This window comes from Sturnus vulgaris, chromosome 4 (genome assembly GCF_052056855.1).
Source record: "Sturnus vulgaris isolate bStuVul1 chromosome 4, bStuVul1.hap1, whole genome shotgun sequence".
NCBI lineage: Eukaryota > Metazoa > Chordata > Aves > Passeriformes > Sturnidae > Sturnus > Sturnus vulgaris.
This window is the reverse complement of record NC_142246.1, coordinates 25,636,287-25,652,955: the sequence shown is the minus strand read 5'-3', so window position 1 is coordinate 25,652,955 and position 16,669 is coordinate 25,636,287. Positions and strand designations below refer to the sequence as shown.

Here is a 16,669-nt window from a genome sequence, read left to right as displayed (position 1 = left end):
TATTAAGGTTCATTAGTCTCCTGTATACTTCTTCTTCATTTTAATGTAAAATAACATCTTTAAAATTTTAATATGGAGAACAAAAATAACTATTGAAAGGAAAAGTTAGTTAGTCCAAGCTGGTTGGAGTCATATGTAAAGTGAAACTCTAAGTCCCCTGGAAGTAACAGTCTAAGAAGGAAGGAAAAGGAACAAGAAACCCCAAACAAATAAATAAAACCTACAAACCAAAAAAATCCAAATTGTTCATAGACTTGTTCATATTTAAAATTTGTTCAGAAGTTTAGATTGTGTAATAGAGAGACTTGGTATATATAGGAACATAGACTTGATATCTGTTCTTTCAGAGAGGTCTCTTAAGGAGGCACTTTTTCAGGAAAGAACACAATAGGAGATATAAAAGAAGTTGGTTGAGAAGGTTTTACTGGGAGAGACAGAGAAACTTGACTCTTGTGATTCCATACATGACCTACTGCACTAGGCCTTGTGAGAATTCAAGGCTGGTACCAGTTAAGAGCAGTTTAGCTCCTCATTTGCAACTGAACAATCCCTCAGGGTTTTGTTTTATTTTATTTACACTAAGCAAGCAAATTAAAAACTCCATAGCTCTAGTCTAAAGAGTGACAGAAGTGATAGGGTTGGTATGCTACTTAGGAAAGATCTGAAAATGTTTTTTGAAGCTTTGCTTACAGATGATAATCAAAAGGGATTTTTCTTAGCTCTTGAGCTTTGTGCTATTCAAATGAAGGTATCTAAAACCAACACTCATACTTCTTGTTTAAGACATGTTTAAGTCTTCTTTAAGAAGTACTTAGTGCTGCTGTGGATGAGGCAGTTGTCATAGAGAAAAACTGTATGTGATTTAAAAGATTATTTTAATAAATTATCTGTATACTTGGAATCCTTCTACACATATTTGTGCTGCCTACGTAGAGTTATACAAGAAGAAATGTCAAAATGTATCACCCCTTGTAATACAAAATATGTTAAGGTAATCGTTATTTTAATGATTGGAAGTAAGTAGTATTGATTAATTTATAGTTTAGTATTTTTATTGGGTGTTTGGTGTGCCTAATGAGTAGTATGACAGCAGACTGCTCTGTGAACAAAGGCCTGTTAAACTGATTGTCCATAAAAATGAAAGTGTTTCGATCTATCTCCATTTGCTTAAGACAGTTACGAAGCACTATTACATTGCTGAATGAGGTCTTGTGCTTCCCTCAAGGAAGGCTAAAACTTGTTACAGATACTGGTGGACCATCTGTTCAGATCAATAAAAATTTCAACAGGATGTTGCTTCAGTTATTGGGGGCAAGAAAAAAATGCCTGTTTCTAAGTGGTGTATGTATGTATAGTGCTGTATATACCGATATAAAACCTCCAGACAGCTCTTTGTTTGTAGTTCTGTGTAGAACTGACATGTGGTAGTAAATTTTGGAGAGTATAAGCACTTTTTAATATATTGCAGTAGCAAAAATTTTTGATTGTTTATTCTTTTCTTGGCTCATAGTTACCTTAGTTGATCTGTTATTTATTTGACAAAATGCTGTTTTGAATCCAAAATTCTTGATTTTTTCCTTCTTGCCTAAACTAAGGTGTTTTTTTTCCTAAAGAGTTTGCTGAGGAGGTAATTTCTGTTACTTATTGTTTGTAGCCAAGATGAAGAAGAACAGGATGGTTTCCCAGAAGTGCAGACTTCCCCTCCTCCCTCTCCATTTCTTTCTGCCATATTGGCAGCTTTCCAGCCAGTAGCTTACGATGATGAAGAGCAAGCCTGGCGCTGCCACGTCAATCAAATGCTGTCAGATACAGATGGATCTTGTGCTGTCTATACATTTCATGTCTTCTCAAGATTGTTTCAGGTCAGTGAATTCTCTGTGTATGATTGCTCATTTGAAATCCTTTCCTCCTACTTCTAAAACTATTCTTCCCCTTGAAACTGCAAAAGCCACAAGATTGTGGTAGCAAGAAGCTTTAGAAAGCAAATCAAAAGCAGGCCAGAAAAACACATTGCTAAAGTAATGTTACACTGTCATACTCTATTTTTCCATAGGATATCTGCTGTATGCATTGCCTAGGAGTGAACCTGTTCGGAAAACAAACAAAAATTGAGAAAAGCTAAAAAAAATCAGTTCAGTGTTTCTTGCAAGCTCTTAATCCAGGTTGTGTTCCTTCTTTTATTTTCTGAACATCACACAGGCTCTGTTATGATTACAGAATGAATGTCTTTCTCCTGGTTTTTTTTTGTGGGAGTCATTATTGTGGGATCTCACAGCATGACAAACGTTAATGAATTTATCTTGTATCTGTCTTGGGAGAAAAAGGTTTCTTTCTGCAGAGAAGTAATTGAAACACCAGGAGATCCACTGGAGCTGGATGTTTCAAATTCATCTGTTTAACTCTATTTACCTCATAGATCTGCTATCCAACACAAAATGCCCATGGCTTAATTTTTCTGGTTCCCTCCTCCACATATGTAGGGGATGAGTTTTTTACATTTTAAAAGTAATGCTTTTTTGCAAATTCCTGTGGCATAGGATAAATATAATTAACTCATTTTTTGTACAGGTAATGTGCTAAATGAGCTAAGAGAATATTTGGCACAAGACCTCTTGTCTCCAGCCCTTTCTTGTATCTCTGATATTTTTTTATTTTGCTTGCTGTTTGGCATATCGTGATGAATTTATCAGTGAAAATCCCACACTAGCACATATTTTATCTAATGTGTATGGGTAGTAACTTAGACGTGAAGAATTCATACTCTGCCTTTCCCATGGAATAATTTGTCTGTACATCTATACCCATTTTCCATTTCATGTTGAACTATGTTGCACTCTGGCCATGAAATTTCTGTTACAGGTTGTAGATTTTTGTCTTTTTGCTTCATCTAGACATCAGAGATTTGTTTTGTCTATTTTTGTTTATTTTACCAAAGCTTAGCTGCAGTTGGTTTTCGCACATTGATTCATTTCCTGAAAGTGGTGAAACAAGAGCTCATATTCTCTTGTGTTCATTAACAAGGGAGTTAGAAAGAGGGATAAAACTTGGCTTAACAGCTGTAAAGTTGGATACTCTGCACAATAGTGTTCAAGCATGGGTAAAAAATGTTCCTGAGGAGTTGTTACTGAGTACAGAGAATGGTTAAAAAGATCAAATGATACCTGGGAGGCCTTGTTTGGCTGGACGTTTCCATTTTGCCTTCTGGCTCCTTCTTCCTGTGTTTAACTTTGCAGCTGTCTGTATAAACTTTATATAGTTTTATTCTACAGATAACTTCCACAATTAATGAAATAGTACACAGCAGAGTGCAGTGTTACATTAGGCTAAGCTGACAGTCTGCACAATCAAACATGATAAACTTAGGACTGATTTTTGAAGAAGGTAGAAACCCTGCAGGTGGCAGTTTTGGACACAGATTGTGCTATGCAGGTCGCATACTGACTCATAAAGCTCTAATTTTCTGCAACACAAACACTTGAAAATAAATGGAACTATCTGTACTGTGTAAAGGCAAATAGTCATCTACCTATTGAGGCTAGAGGCCTAGATAGGAAAGGGGTAATTGTCTTTATGGATACTGACTGGTTTCATTGTTTTATTGCATTTTCCAGAGCTGATTTTACATAACTATTCAGAGAAAATTATATATTAGTTTGTCATTTAATGAAAAAATATAATGTGATGGAAATTTGGAATGGAAATTTGCTCTGAAGTTCTTACCTGAAAAGCCAGAAGAGTAGTAAAACACAATGTAAGATAAATGTTTTTCTGATTTGACTTCTAGACGATTCAAAGAAAGTTTGTATCTATAACAAATGATTCAGTCAGCTTTCTGGGTGAAAGTCTGCAGCGCATTGGAACAAAGTTTAAAAGCTCTCTGGAAGTGATGATGATGTGTTCAGAATGTCCGACAGTCTTTGTGGACGCGGAAACGGTAAGAATCTCAAACTTGCACGTTGGAATATCTGTCTGCTTAAACATTTCATGTAACGTATAAAATGATGTTTTAATATGGGAGGAAGAAAGAAACTCTTTGAAATCAGAAAGGAATTAAAATCTTAAGTGGCCACTATGTATCATAAACACTGGAAACCACCAGTGAGAAATGCATTTTCTCCAAAAATAGACTCCCTACTGTAACAGTGAACAGTAAGGAAATTTATTGATAGTAGAAACCACTATAATTCCCTTACTACTCTTTACCTTCCTTGCTTGTTCATATTTATTCTATGTTCTCTGCACAGGTAAGAAAAAGGAAGACTACTTATCTGGCAGCAACTTTGCCTTTTTATATTATATTGTTTTATGTATATATTCAGTGATGCATGAGAAGAAAATTCTCACTACAAATATACAACGAGAAGACTTTGAATTATTTGCTGTCGTGCAAGTTGAAATCCTGGTTATAATAGATACTAATCCAAGAAGTCAGCTCTATGTTCATCAGCATTCAAAATACCCCTGTTCTAGAATTATCAAGAGACAACAAAACAGGAAACATCACTGAGTTAATGTACATATTCCCAGTATACCTACACCCTGAATTTTGGGGGCAGTTTTGGTCCCCTGCTCTCAGAGCAAAAGTAGTAGCACTGGAAAAGATAAAAGAAAGATCACAAGGATGGTGAAATATGTACATGTGAGATATGAGTATGTAGGCTATGATTTTTAGCCCTTTAGAAGATAAGTCTGCTCACAGATGTCTTATCATGGATAAGTGATAGAAATTATTTTATTTTTGTCTTAACTGATGTTAAGGTGATCAAATTAAGCCTGCAGTGACTTACAAAACATACAGAACCGAAGTCCTTCATGTAATACATAATCAAACCGTGAAATGCTGTCACTTTTTATGGTGTCTGTTCATTTTTTCAAAAAACCATTAAAGAAATTCATGGAAGAAGCAGCCCTGGGAAGATCCTTTAAATATGCAGAACAACACATTGACAGAGGCTTAGAAAGCACTCTGGGGCAGGTGGATCACACCATGTTTGCCCTTCTTTAAACAACTGCCATCAGACATTGTCAGCTGCAGGGCTGTTGTAGATGTATCTTTGGTCTTGACACCCAGTGTGTGACACTTCTCCTGACCTGCTTTTTTTCCCTTGGTACTAAGGGGCAACTCTTTCTTAAGCTCTCACTTAAGAATATGAGGACTAAAAAAGCATGATACAGATAGTGCATTTCAAGGGAATCACCTGTTATGTTTTTTGGTTTTATTTATGCGACTTTAAAAGCAGTAGAAATTTACCAAAAAATTAATTTCTTTGGTATAAGAAGCCACAAGAAGAGTTACACAGGTGCCTAACGAAAGCAATGTGTATTTTAAAATAAAACAGAAAATATATATAAACACAAATAAAAAAAGGAATAATAAATATAGCACACAAATACTCGTTTGTGTCCATGCACATACACACATTAGTGTTGTTACATTGACAAATACTGTATAAATACATCTTTCCTCTCCACATAATTTAAGTAAATGAACCTGCTTGCCAGATTAATTCTCACTGATAAAGTAGAGAGCTCTTAATGTGTGCAAGGACTGACCAGTGTGAGGGAGGAAACATCATGTTAAAGATTTTTAATAAAGGAAGTGTCAGGGGAAGAACTAATTAAAAAGCCTAAGTGAAACTAAAACTACAAGGAGAAATTGTGTGGACGAAAGCTGAGGTAGCAGTCTGTGAGGGAAAAAAGAGATTCTGAAACCATGTTGAAAGAGGCAGTCATTAATAGTAGAAAATTCTTCAAATATCCAGTGGATCCTGCTTTGACCAAGTCCTGTTTCTTACAGACTGCAGAAGCTCTTTATGGTAGTATAATTTGTATATTGAGGAAGGCAGATAGCCTTCAGTGGATATTCATTAGGTTGTTACAGGAGCAATCTAGCAGCAGTACCTTTCCTTCATTCTGCAGGCTGTTCTATTTACACTAGTGGGGTGTGTGTAGCAAATAGTATTCTTCATTATGAAAGATGTAAAAATTGCTTTGAAATCTCTTACATGTTAACTAGGTACTACTCTTCTTATTTTGGAATCAAAACTGTTGTTCACTGATTTAAATGGTAGAGCTACATGTGTTAATTCACTTACTCAAAGGTGTCACAAATGACATGTGCCCAGCTAATTCTAATTTATTTGTTTTTCCAAATATGACAGTGGGATTCTATATTATGTAATTTAGATATTAGACTGTATGGATTATAGTCAGATGTTACATGACTACAGAGTTGATTGCTTTTGTCTTCCAGCTACTGTCTTGTGGCCTGCTAGAAACATTGAAGTTTAGTGTTTTAGAGCTCCAAGAACACTTGGATACCTATAATGTCAAAAGAGAGGCAGCAGAACAGGTGAGTCTCTTATCTTCCAAAACAAAAATATTAGATCCTACTTGTCAAGAAAATGTTGCAGGTCCTTATCTCTTATCACAGGCATCTAAAGGTAAACTGTGGGAAAACACTTCTGAAATAAAATCCTGTTTCCTTTTCTTACTACTATTCTATGTGTATAATCTGAACCTGAGGGGGTTTTTCTTTTGTGTAATTCATTTTTGTTGCACATATATTTGAAATTGATTTTTTAATATATAACACTGCACAAATCCACTAACAGTGGGAAAAGCATATTCCTAATTTAAGTCCTCTTTTAAAAACATTAATGTATTTCTAATATGAATATCAATAAATAATGGGGTTTTTTAAAATTATTTTCTGCTTATTTTATTAGACTAGGGATTCACCTCCAGATTAAGACATTTACAGATAACTATCTTAATGGAATTCCAAGTGGATTAACACCCATAGTATTCAAGGATCAGTCAATATATTAACAGGAATCAAGAAAACAATGCATTTATCCTAATACAGATGCTGACTTGTTTAGCTGAATAATTCTTTATATTTCTTTTTGGTGACTGAATCTCCACTGACAGTAATGGGGGTTATACAGCTGTGTCACACAGAGACATGTAAATTTAGGGCTCATCTTACAGCTGTATCTCATTGAGGATGATGTTTATGTGTTGTTTAGAATAATGCAGTTTAGTTTTCAAGGTATATGGTAGCGGTTGTATCCTTTTTCCAAAGAAATGCAGTTTAGAAGTTGAAAACTTCTGTAGCAAGGGTCTGTATATTTGGTTTTGTGAACCTGTATGTGAAGTTCAGAAAGTGAGATACTAACTCCAGAAAACTGGCACAGGTAAGATTTTTATTTCAAGAGCCAAAAGACAACATGGATCTACAATCAGTTTTGCAAATAGAGGGAGCGAGAGAATATATGGGGGTTTTTTTGTAGAGATGATTATTCCTAGGAACATTGAAGATGCTGAATTTTACTGATCTCAGCAGCCTATGAGGGCATGACAGTATAGGCAAGTTTGAGTGACACAAAACAGAACCAGAATTCAAGCCACAATGCCTTGGCAGAGCTATATTTTGCAGCACAAGTGGTTCTATGTTTCTTGATCATACTGAGTTTATTAGGAAATTATGGCCTTTGCCTTGCAAAGATTGCTGACAGCTCATCTGTTGAATAGACCAGACATGCACTTTTTTGTGGAAAGGATCTCAAAAGAAATGTGTTTTCCTTGAAACTAATGCTAAAGTATGCCACATAGCACTGTTAATGTAGATAAACTCTTGGCAGGATCCAGGCCAGCATGTTTGCCCTGCTCTGTGGTAATAACAATTTATTTGATCTAATATAATGAGCTACATTTTGCCATGTAGGGTTAATCAGAAACAAAGTGCTCATCTAATGACTAAGATTGTTTTACTCGGTGTAATATTTAATGTCTGGCAATCTCCAATGCATAATGCTATCAGCACTCCTATGAGAGCATAATGTATTTCATTCTTCCTTTTAGAGAGCAGCCTTGAGGCACAGAGGTTGTAACTGATTTCCCCCATGGTCAGACAGGAAGATTTGTGACGTGGGTAAAAAGGGACTCGTGTGTGGTTATGTAATTAGAATGATGACTATTCATATGTGGAGGAATTTTACATCAACTCCCCATTTAACCTAGTTTATCACAGCAATAACCAACGGCATTGTTTTGTTGATTTGTCAAAGTATAATAAATTAAAACTACATCCCTTTCAGATTGCCACAAATTCACTAAAGGTATTATTATCTAATTTTGCAATGTCACATTTCATATTGACATAAATCCATGCTGGTTATTAAGAACTCCTTTGTATTTTATTTTACTAGGTAAACACATACAAGTATCAGTTTGATGGTCTCTGTCATTATATTATAGTGAAGGAGTTGTTTTTTCTGTCAAAAAGGGAGCCCAATAACATGTTACTGTGGTCAGCCTGTCTTCTGCCACAGATTTGTGAGTGACTGGAGCAGGAGCAAAGTTCATAGGGTTAAAGGAATTGTTCTGAAACAACTGAGAGCATTTTGTCAGGATTTTTTTTATTTAATCATTTATAAATAAAAAGAAGCAGTACTGAGAAGGAAGAAACTTTTAGCTCTCTCTTGATAGCACATCATTTAGTCAATTTAGTGCATTATTTAAGTGCTTATTGAGCATGTTAATTTAGAAGTAGTGACTATCTCAAATAATTTACTTCCCTAAAACATTTTATAAGTATTTCTTTAGTTGTTGGCCCTCTTTTTCTAAGGTATATCTTATATTAAATGTAAACTAAGAATCTTCTAAGCTGCGTCTTAGATACATGTTTTATTTTCTTACTCTGTCTTAAACAAGAGTATAGACTTCCTCAAGTAAAATCTGAATTCTGTTGTTACACACAGCTGTGCTATGTATCCTATTAAATCCGAAAGTATTAAAGCAAAATGCTTAATCAACTTAATGCAGACCCTTGGTTTTTTCATAGAAACACACAGAAAAATGACCAAATTAAGTGATTGGTCTATTGAATAATAAAGTAAATAAAAATCAACAGATATTTAAATAAATGTAATTTATATGTTAATCTAGTGTCTTCTAAAATCAACCACTGGAAGAATCTATATCTTAATTTCTTTAATGAAAAACTGTTGTTTTAACTTTATCCTAATAGATGACATTTGTCACTCTCAGTTCTGTGTGGTGACAGGTATTCACATGAATCAAATTGAAAAAGTAAAAGGCTTGGGCTGCAGTTGCTTGAAACTCTTACCTATGCACCAAGATAAGACAGAAAGGTACCTATAGTATATGGGCTTTTTACCATGTCTGTTTAGGGTTTGATCTGGCAAACCAACCTGTGCTATGACCAAGACCAACCCCAAACTTCCCTGTGTTATGCTTTCATCAACACTTTGTAGGAGATACATGGAGGAAACATGAATTGATACAAAGCAAACACATAAAGAAGGTTATTCTGCCACACTCTTCCCAAAGAAAAAAATAGATCTTTCTACCATGCTGAACATACCTTCTGTAAAAATTCTCAACAAATTAATTTTGTCACCTTTTTGGAGCTATTGTTCTGTTTTCTTGCAAGGGGACTGCTTGGACTGCGTGTGTGCATTAGGGACAAAGACACTGAATCATGTAATACATGTAATAGAAAATACAAGCTTATACACACAGCATTCTAGGCACACCCTTTATTCAGACTGGTTCTAAGATTTAAAAAAAGATCTTAAAAGAGTGATGTGTGAAAAGAAATACTAGCTTCACAATTGCTGATGCTGTTGGTTGCAGTGCAAACCTATTCCATCGTTCCCAATGGAGGCTGTCTGATAAAAAGAAAAATGAGATTTGCTGTGGATGTTGGTATCCATGTCACTAATTGAAACTGACACTGCAACGTTCAGAGAATTCCATTTCTCCTCTTGATGAGCACACAGGCCTAGTTAATTCACTAAGTAACCTTTATTAAATTGAGCAGATGGGAAATCACATTTTTCTTTTCCTTGCATCAGACAAAGGTTAGAAAAAGGTCACCAAGATTCCCTCTGAGATTCAAGATACCAAAATTTAGCACATGCAGTATGCTAAATTATTCTTCCTTGGATGTATAGAGCCTATTTTTAATTTCAGATGATACTATTTTATCTCAACACGATGCATTCCCATTTCAGTAATACCCATGCTTGCAGTTGTTTGCAGTGTACAGAAAAATTTGCTGAGCCCTGTATCAATAGGGTGATCAGGTTGTCTTGTCCAAAAAGAATATATTTGGTTCTATAAATGCTTTATAGTAACACAGATACAGTCACAAATATTCTTGTGAATGCCAGTACACATGGAGGTTATTTTTTGAGAATTTGCATGGTTGGTTAAAGGTAAAAAAAGAGACTGCCCACTGAAATTAATAAACTAGTTGTCTGCTATAGGAACTGGAGTTAAATGCAGCCCCTGCAGGTTTGCATTGTGTAATGCAACAATACTTCATCTCCTTGGCTTGTATGAACTGGAGGTGATGCTAAACTCCCACTGCAGATTTTGGGTTTTTTCATTCCATCTTGTAAACCTGCATGTAGATCTACTTACACAGGAGAGCTCTATTTCCTTCTGTTTCTAAAGTAGTCCCAAGAAATATAGCAGGCTTATTCTCTAATGTGAATTAGTGCTGTATTTTTAAAGGCTGATAAATCATGTTGATGTAAACCTAGTGCAGAAAGTAGAGGGACGTTTCTGCTTCCACCCCCTCGTACATTTGCCTGTAACAGTATCAGTTCAATCATGTATCAATGTATTTATGCTGAAGTGTACCATCTCCATCTTGGGTAATGAAGGCTACAGGAAATAAAAGCTACAAAGTGATATATCAGAGTGCATATCATCACTGGAAACAACATTGGTAGACAATGGATTTCATACCACAATTTCTTAGGTTATCTGAGAATGTACAAGACAAAGTGTCTTAAGCAGTTTTTTCCGTTTGCTGTTTTAGAAGATGTTCAGTGTTGTTTATATTTATTTTGCAGTGGCTAGAAGACTGCAAAAGGACATTTGGTACTGATGATGGTATTCATGGGACTAACACAGATGCCCAGGTAGGTATATGTCATTTGTGAGTCTCAGGATATGAGATTAAAAATCATCTTTATTGCACAAAAATTCCAATATTTGTAGAGAGATTAAAAATGTATGAAAAGCTTTTCATTTCATTTATCATCCTATCTTTTGGAAGCTCAGAGTCTCATGAAGTGGCAATAAAAATGGGTCTTCTTAATAAAAACTGCCAATCTGTCTTGGGTTCTAGACTTAATAACACTGAGTAGATAAGCAGGCTAGATACCATCTGTGTACCAGCAAGTCTGCTTTTCTGCTGCTGTTTCTAGAAGGAAAAGAAGATTAAAATTCTAGTTATATGCTCAGATACATTGTCTACTCAAAAAGTTCTATTGAATTTAATATATTTAGTACTATAGAACTACATAAGACCTTTCTGGAGCCAATATTTGGGTGAGAAGTAACAGGGAGTAAAGTAGCAGTATAGCAAAAAGCTCATTAAACACTTCTGTCAAAATATCATCTAACAATAGGTTAAGTAACCATTAATATTAGTTGAATAATTTGTATGTATCTGCATGGCAGTCATCCATGTTTAATATTACTAATTGCTATAAGAGGTGATAGCTTTTCCCAAAATGGACTAGGACTGTTGTTTTGTTTGTTTTTTTTTAATAGAATAGCTGCATAATATTGGTTCAGTAAAAAAAGCAAATCCAAAACCCTATATTAATAGGTACAAGGAGTCTGCCATCTGAAGTATTGTGGTAAGGACAGTGAAAGATGTAAGAAAGAGCTGCAGGTTGCAGATGAACTTACCTTTTCACAATGACAGTTTGACAAAAATCTCAAATCCAAGCTGAGAAAGGAGGAATTTTATTTCTTTTATTCAGTTCAACTATTCATTGATGTACTTGGTCATGTTTCTGCTGCTGAAGATGCAGTCTTCAGCAACAGAAATATTTACTTTTATACAGTTTTCTTTTGCTGTTCTTCATATATGCCCACATATATGTTTGGGGCTTTTTAATTCAATCACAAAATGTACCTGAATTCTTTAGAGTAGTGAAACATGTGGTAATATAATGTTAATTTTTATACTGCATTGAAGTTGCACATTTTCTAAAAATCAAGTGAATAAGCTTTGGCAATACAAAACCAGCAAAATAATTTGCTGCTATTTGCAAGGACTTTTATCTTGCCTATGAACACTTTAGTGTATTCAAAGTAAAGTACATGTAAAATACATGTAAAGTATTTCATACTTTAGTGTATTTTATACTAAGTATACATCTTTGTATACTGACTGGTATATCTTTAGAAATAGATAACATTTACTATTACAACACAGTAAATGCTGTATATATATTAATTAAAAAGCAGCTTTTCTGTATTTCAGTCCATTCTTAAAATTTTGTTTACATGCACCAAGAAACTGTTCTACCATTTAGTTGTCAGAACAGAACCATTCTTACCATGAAGGTAAATGTTACTGTTCCTACTGTGTAGCTGGGGAAACTAAGAAATGGAAGACAAGCAACATGCAGGCTTTCAAATTGCTTTTACAGAGAGAATCCGTGATTCCCTGGCAAGGCAGTTTGGCCTGTTCTTCCCTGGTTCTGCAGGGTTTGAAGACAGCCTCTGAAAAAGAGTTTGAGACCAATCACACTGATTATTAATTGTGGGGACTTGTTTTGATTTGGGTTTTTAATCCTAGCCTGCAAGGGTGGCATGCTGGTAATTCTTCAAAAGTCCTTGTAAATGGAGTGTGGGGCTGCTAAGTCTATGCAGTCAACCAGTTAATGCTAAAAATGTGTAAGTGTTGTCTTGCTCAGGAAAACAGATATATTTTTCATTCACTAACACAAATAAGATTTTCTTACTAATTTTTAGCACTGTGGTCCATACAGCTAAGGAATAGTGAGATTAATTCTGTTCTGGCTTGTGCATTGCCAGAAGACTTGGAAGTAAATCTAATTATTCAGTTCTTGCTATTAGTACACGTAAGCCTGAAAGAATGCATCTGGACTCTGGCTAGACTGTTTCTACAGGACAAGCAGGTAGAAAAATCAGATTATTTCTCAAGTAAGCATGTATGTGAAAGACACTGAAGCAGTACAAAGCCATTTTTAAAGGAAAACCTCTCCTGAATTTTTAAAAAGTAGCTATCGGGGTGTGTTTTGGGGGAAAGGGATTGATTATGGCTTACAGTTATAATGAGACTTGGCTTTAAAAACACTGGAATATAATGACTAAAATTATTAAATAGTCAACCCTGCCATTTCTCAACATACGATTGATTCTCTGTGCTTCATTAAAGTGAGTCATCGAAGTCTTGTTGACTTCTGCAGTTCAAAATCTTATGTCATCAGTGTTCTGTGCATCAGAAATACAGTGATTGTGCTGAGTATATAATAGCACAGAGTGCAGAACGAAAACATGCACCATAACAAAAATATGCAATGTTTATAACCGGGGAAGCACATAGTAAATAATTTACCATAACATCATGTTACAACTATGTGCTTAGTAAAGCTCAGCTGCCTCTATCTGTTGGGAGTCAGACATCTGCTGCATCTTTGTATGTTTTGCTCTCAGACACATGCTGTGATTCCAACATGTTTGTCCTGTGCAGGGCCAGGAGCTGGACTTCAGTGATCCTTGTGGGTCCCTTCCAGCTCAAGATACTCTGTGATTCTGTGGTTCAGTTTGCTATGACTACTGTACATGCCTGAGTCCCATCGATACTCTGAGTGCTGTACAAAGCACAGGAGTGGCAAAGTTCACGTCTCTAGTCTGACATATATTTTCTGACTGCTTCTCTCCCTATCCCTCTTCCCCAAACATTTTTTCTGAAATGGCTTGTAAAAACCAAATGCAATTACATTACAGAAATCTCGCGGTGATGTTGGGAATTGAGTTTAGCAAACCCAAGAATTTCTAAACTGATTCAGAATCCAAATTAACCTTGCATCTCCAATTTTAAAATGCATTGTTTTTGCTTAAACTATTGTGATAGAGAACAAATAAGCAGCTTTGTACAGATGCTCAGATCTGAAGTGTCCTTGATTTTGATTACCTTAAATTTGTGCACCTTTCAGACTACATAATGTATAAAGACCAGACAGGGTTGTAAGAGTGTTATTCATGCTGTGAGACAACAAAGCTGATACTATTTATCTTTAGTTATAACAGCAATATATCAGCCTGTTAATATTTTTTAAATTTAGGATATATTTGGAGCATGTTACATGTATTTCTTCCTCCATTTTACCTGGGACATCTTTTACCCTAATTAAAATTATTTCCTACACTAATTCTTGCTCTTTTTTCTTTCTTTGTATTTTTGTGACCTGCTCATCTTCTTGCTTAGCAAATGGAAATTCTAGCAGTAAGTGACAGTTCTTGATTTATCAAATACTTAACCATGCCAGTCACCAAACTGGTCTCCATCTGTCTTGTCCATTTGTGAAATAATGATGTCTTGTCCTAGACTATTACAGAAATGCTGTGTGCTTCAATTTTGCATCATCTAACCCATTAGACTGTTGGTCTTTATAGATAATAGGATCCTGTAGTTAGTAGAATGTTATGAAGATTATTCCATTAGCACTAGCTTTTATGTCTGTATGTGAAGCAGTATTAGCACTGTCTGCACTTCTGACTAGTGTTTTAGAGGCATAAAAATGGAAGCAAGACAGTGTGTAAATTAATTCTGCTATTTAATTTCCTTAAGAATATATCATATCTTATTTTCTAAAGCAGAGTAAGGACTACCTTTTATTAAGAAAACATTATTCTTGCCTCCAGGAATGAAATTATTCTCCTCCTACTCTGCCAGACAGTGTAAGCTAAGGGCCAGGTTATAGACTGTACTTACAATATTAATATTAATGGTTATGAAAGATCCTATACTTATGGACCACAACTGCTTATTTTGGATAATAGATCTTGTATTTAAAACAGTAAAATATCAACAATAAAAGTAAGTGATCTATTAAACTCTTGGTTTTAAGACATGAAATCTTGAAATGTTCCAGACATTTCAAAATGCCTTTTGAATCACTTCACATTCCACTCTACCCATTTTCTTGGAAATGTAACTTATTAAAAAGTGAACTTTAAATCTCTGTGAGAGGCTACTTGTAAATCTAGAACTGAATGAAACTCACTTTCTTTTCATTAGCTTACTGTATGTTAGCTTCTAAATATTTTAGCATTTTCTTTAGTAGCCAAATTAACTACTTCTAAATTTGCACACTCTATACTGAAGAAGTTGTGATTTATTGTCTCTTGTACTGGATAGTAGGAGGTTTGCACTCCCTGAATATAATAGTGTTGTTTACATTTGTAGGAGCTGGAGTTGTGTCGGAGGCTATACAAGTTGCATTTCCAGTTGCTGCTTCTGTTCCAAGCCTATTGCAAACTCATCAGTCAAGTAAAAACAATCAAAAAAGAAGCAGAGGTAATGAAAACCACACTATTCAGCTAGTAATTGTCAACATTTTAAAAGCAGACAATTTAAAACACATTTTGGTAACATTTTCATCAGTGGGACATCCTTTTAGAAACTGGAGGAGGGTTCCAGCTGTTTTATAGCCAATTAATAAAATATTTAAGTAGAGCTTACAAAAATTTTCTGAGATGTTCAATTATCTGTGTTGATTCTTGTAGAGCTTGAAAGCTCCTTAAAAAAAGACAGGAATGTAGGGAGTCCAGTGATGAGGATTTTAAATATTTCAGTAGCACTCCTGATGTATTCTAATCAAGCTACAATCAGGGTACATCAGTTGCTCTCAGCAGAGCTGAGCCTTTCCATTGCCCTGGTGTTTCCTATAGCAAACACCATCACTTTCTACCAACTTATTTAACTGTGTCACTTCAGCCACCATTCAATTACTCTGCAACCTTAGTCCCCATCCTAAGCACAATTAGTAGTGCATTCTAGACAACCATGCATGTTCCTCACTTGTATTTCCGGATTTTTTTAGAGGCTGCAAATAAGTTTGTGTTTGAAGAACGCTGTGGAAGGTTGGCATCACATGAGTCTCACTACTTGCCTAAGTTAGTCAGATGCAGAATCATGTTCTGAGAGATGGCCTTGTGTCTTACTTATGCGTTGCAGCTAAAGTCAAATATATTATTATATACACTGGCTGCACTACTCTCACTGGGTTAGCAGACTTCTAGATTTTTTCCTTCATATTTAAGATGTCTTTGTAATGGCAATGTTGCTGTAGTAGCCTTCTGAAATGTTTCATTCTTCTTGTCAGTTTATTAAGTAACATAAGGAGGAAAGAAATTTGTTTTTGAAATAAATTTTTAAAAGAACTAAGATGGAAACTTCATCAGGGAAAGCCCAAATAATTGACATGCATGTCATTAACTGTATACTTAAGCAACTTCAGAAGATATTTGGTTGCTCTTTTTCTATTTCTCTTTATTGCACAGAGGAGGAAAAATAAAAACCTGATCTTCTAAAAATTATTTTGGCTTGAAATACATTTAAACTAGAAAAGATAACTTACATTTGTTTTAGGTAATAAACATGTCTGAAGAACTTGCTCTTTTGGAGAGCTGCCTGAAAGAGGCCGAGGCAGTGTCTGACAGTGGTATCGAAGAAATTGAAATTGCAGAGGCTTCCCAAGCTAGCACAGAAACAGCTATTCACTCCCTCATTGAATCCCTGAGAAACAAGGAGTTTGTTTCAGCTGTGGCACAGGTCAAGACTTTCAGGTAAGCCAAATTG

The 16,669-nt window shown here is 35.2% G+C and overlaps 1 protein-coding gene across 12 annotated transcripts in view; it reads left to right on the top strand.

Moving 5' to 3' along the window:
* Positions 1 to 16,669, top strand: part of FRYL (FRY like transcription coactivator) — a 167,122-nt gene that overhangs the window by 148,247 nt on the left and 2,206 nt on the right. For 10 of the 12 annotated variants that reach the window (XM_014887952.2, XM_014887949.2, XM_014887950.2 and 7 more), the window contains 7 exons: positions 1,655 to 1,862; positions 3,785 to 3,934; positions 6,254 to 6,352; positions 10,893 to 10,961; positions 14,294 to 14,311; positions 15,275 to 15,385; positions 16,460 to 16,656. In XM_014887952.2, the coding sequence (XP_014743438.1) occupies positions 1,655 to 1,862; positions 3,785 to 3,934; positions 6,254 to 6,352; positions 10,893 to 10,961; positions 14,294 to 14,311; positions 15,275 to 15,385; positions 16,460 to 16,656 (852 nt within the window). The remainder of the gene's footprint in view (positions 1 to 1,654; positions 1,863 to 3,784; positions 3,935 to 6,253; positions 6,353 to 10,892; positions 10,962 to 14,293; positions 14,312 to 15,274; positions 15,386 to 16,459; positions 16,657 to 16,669) is intronic. The other 2 variants (XM_014887948.2, XM_014887946.2) reach the window with 1 other exon arrangement.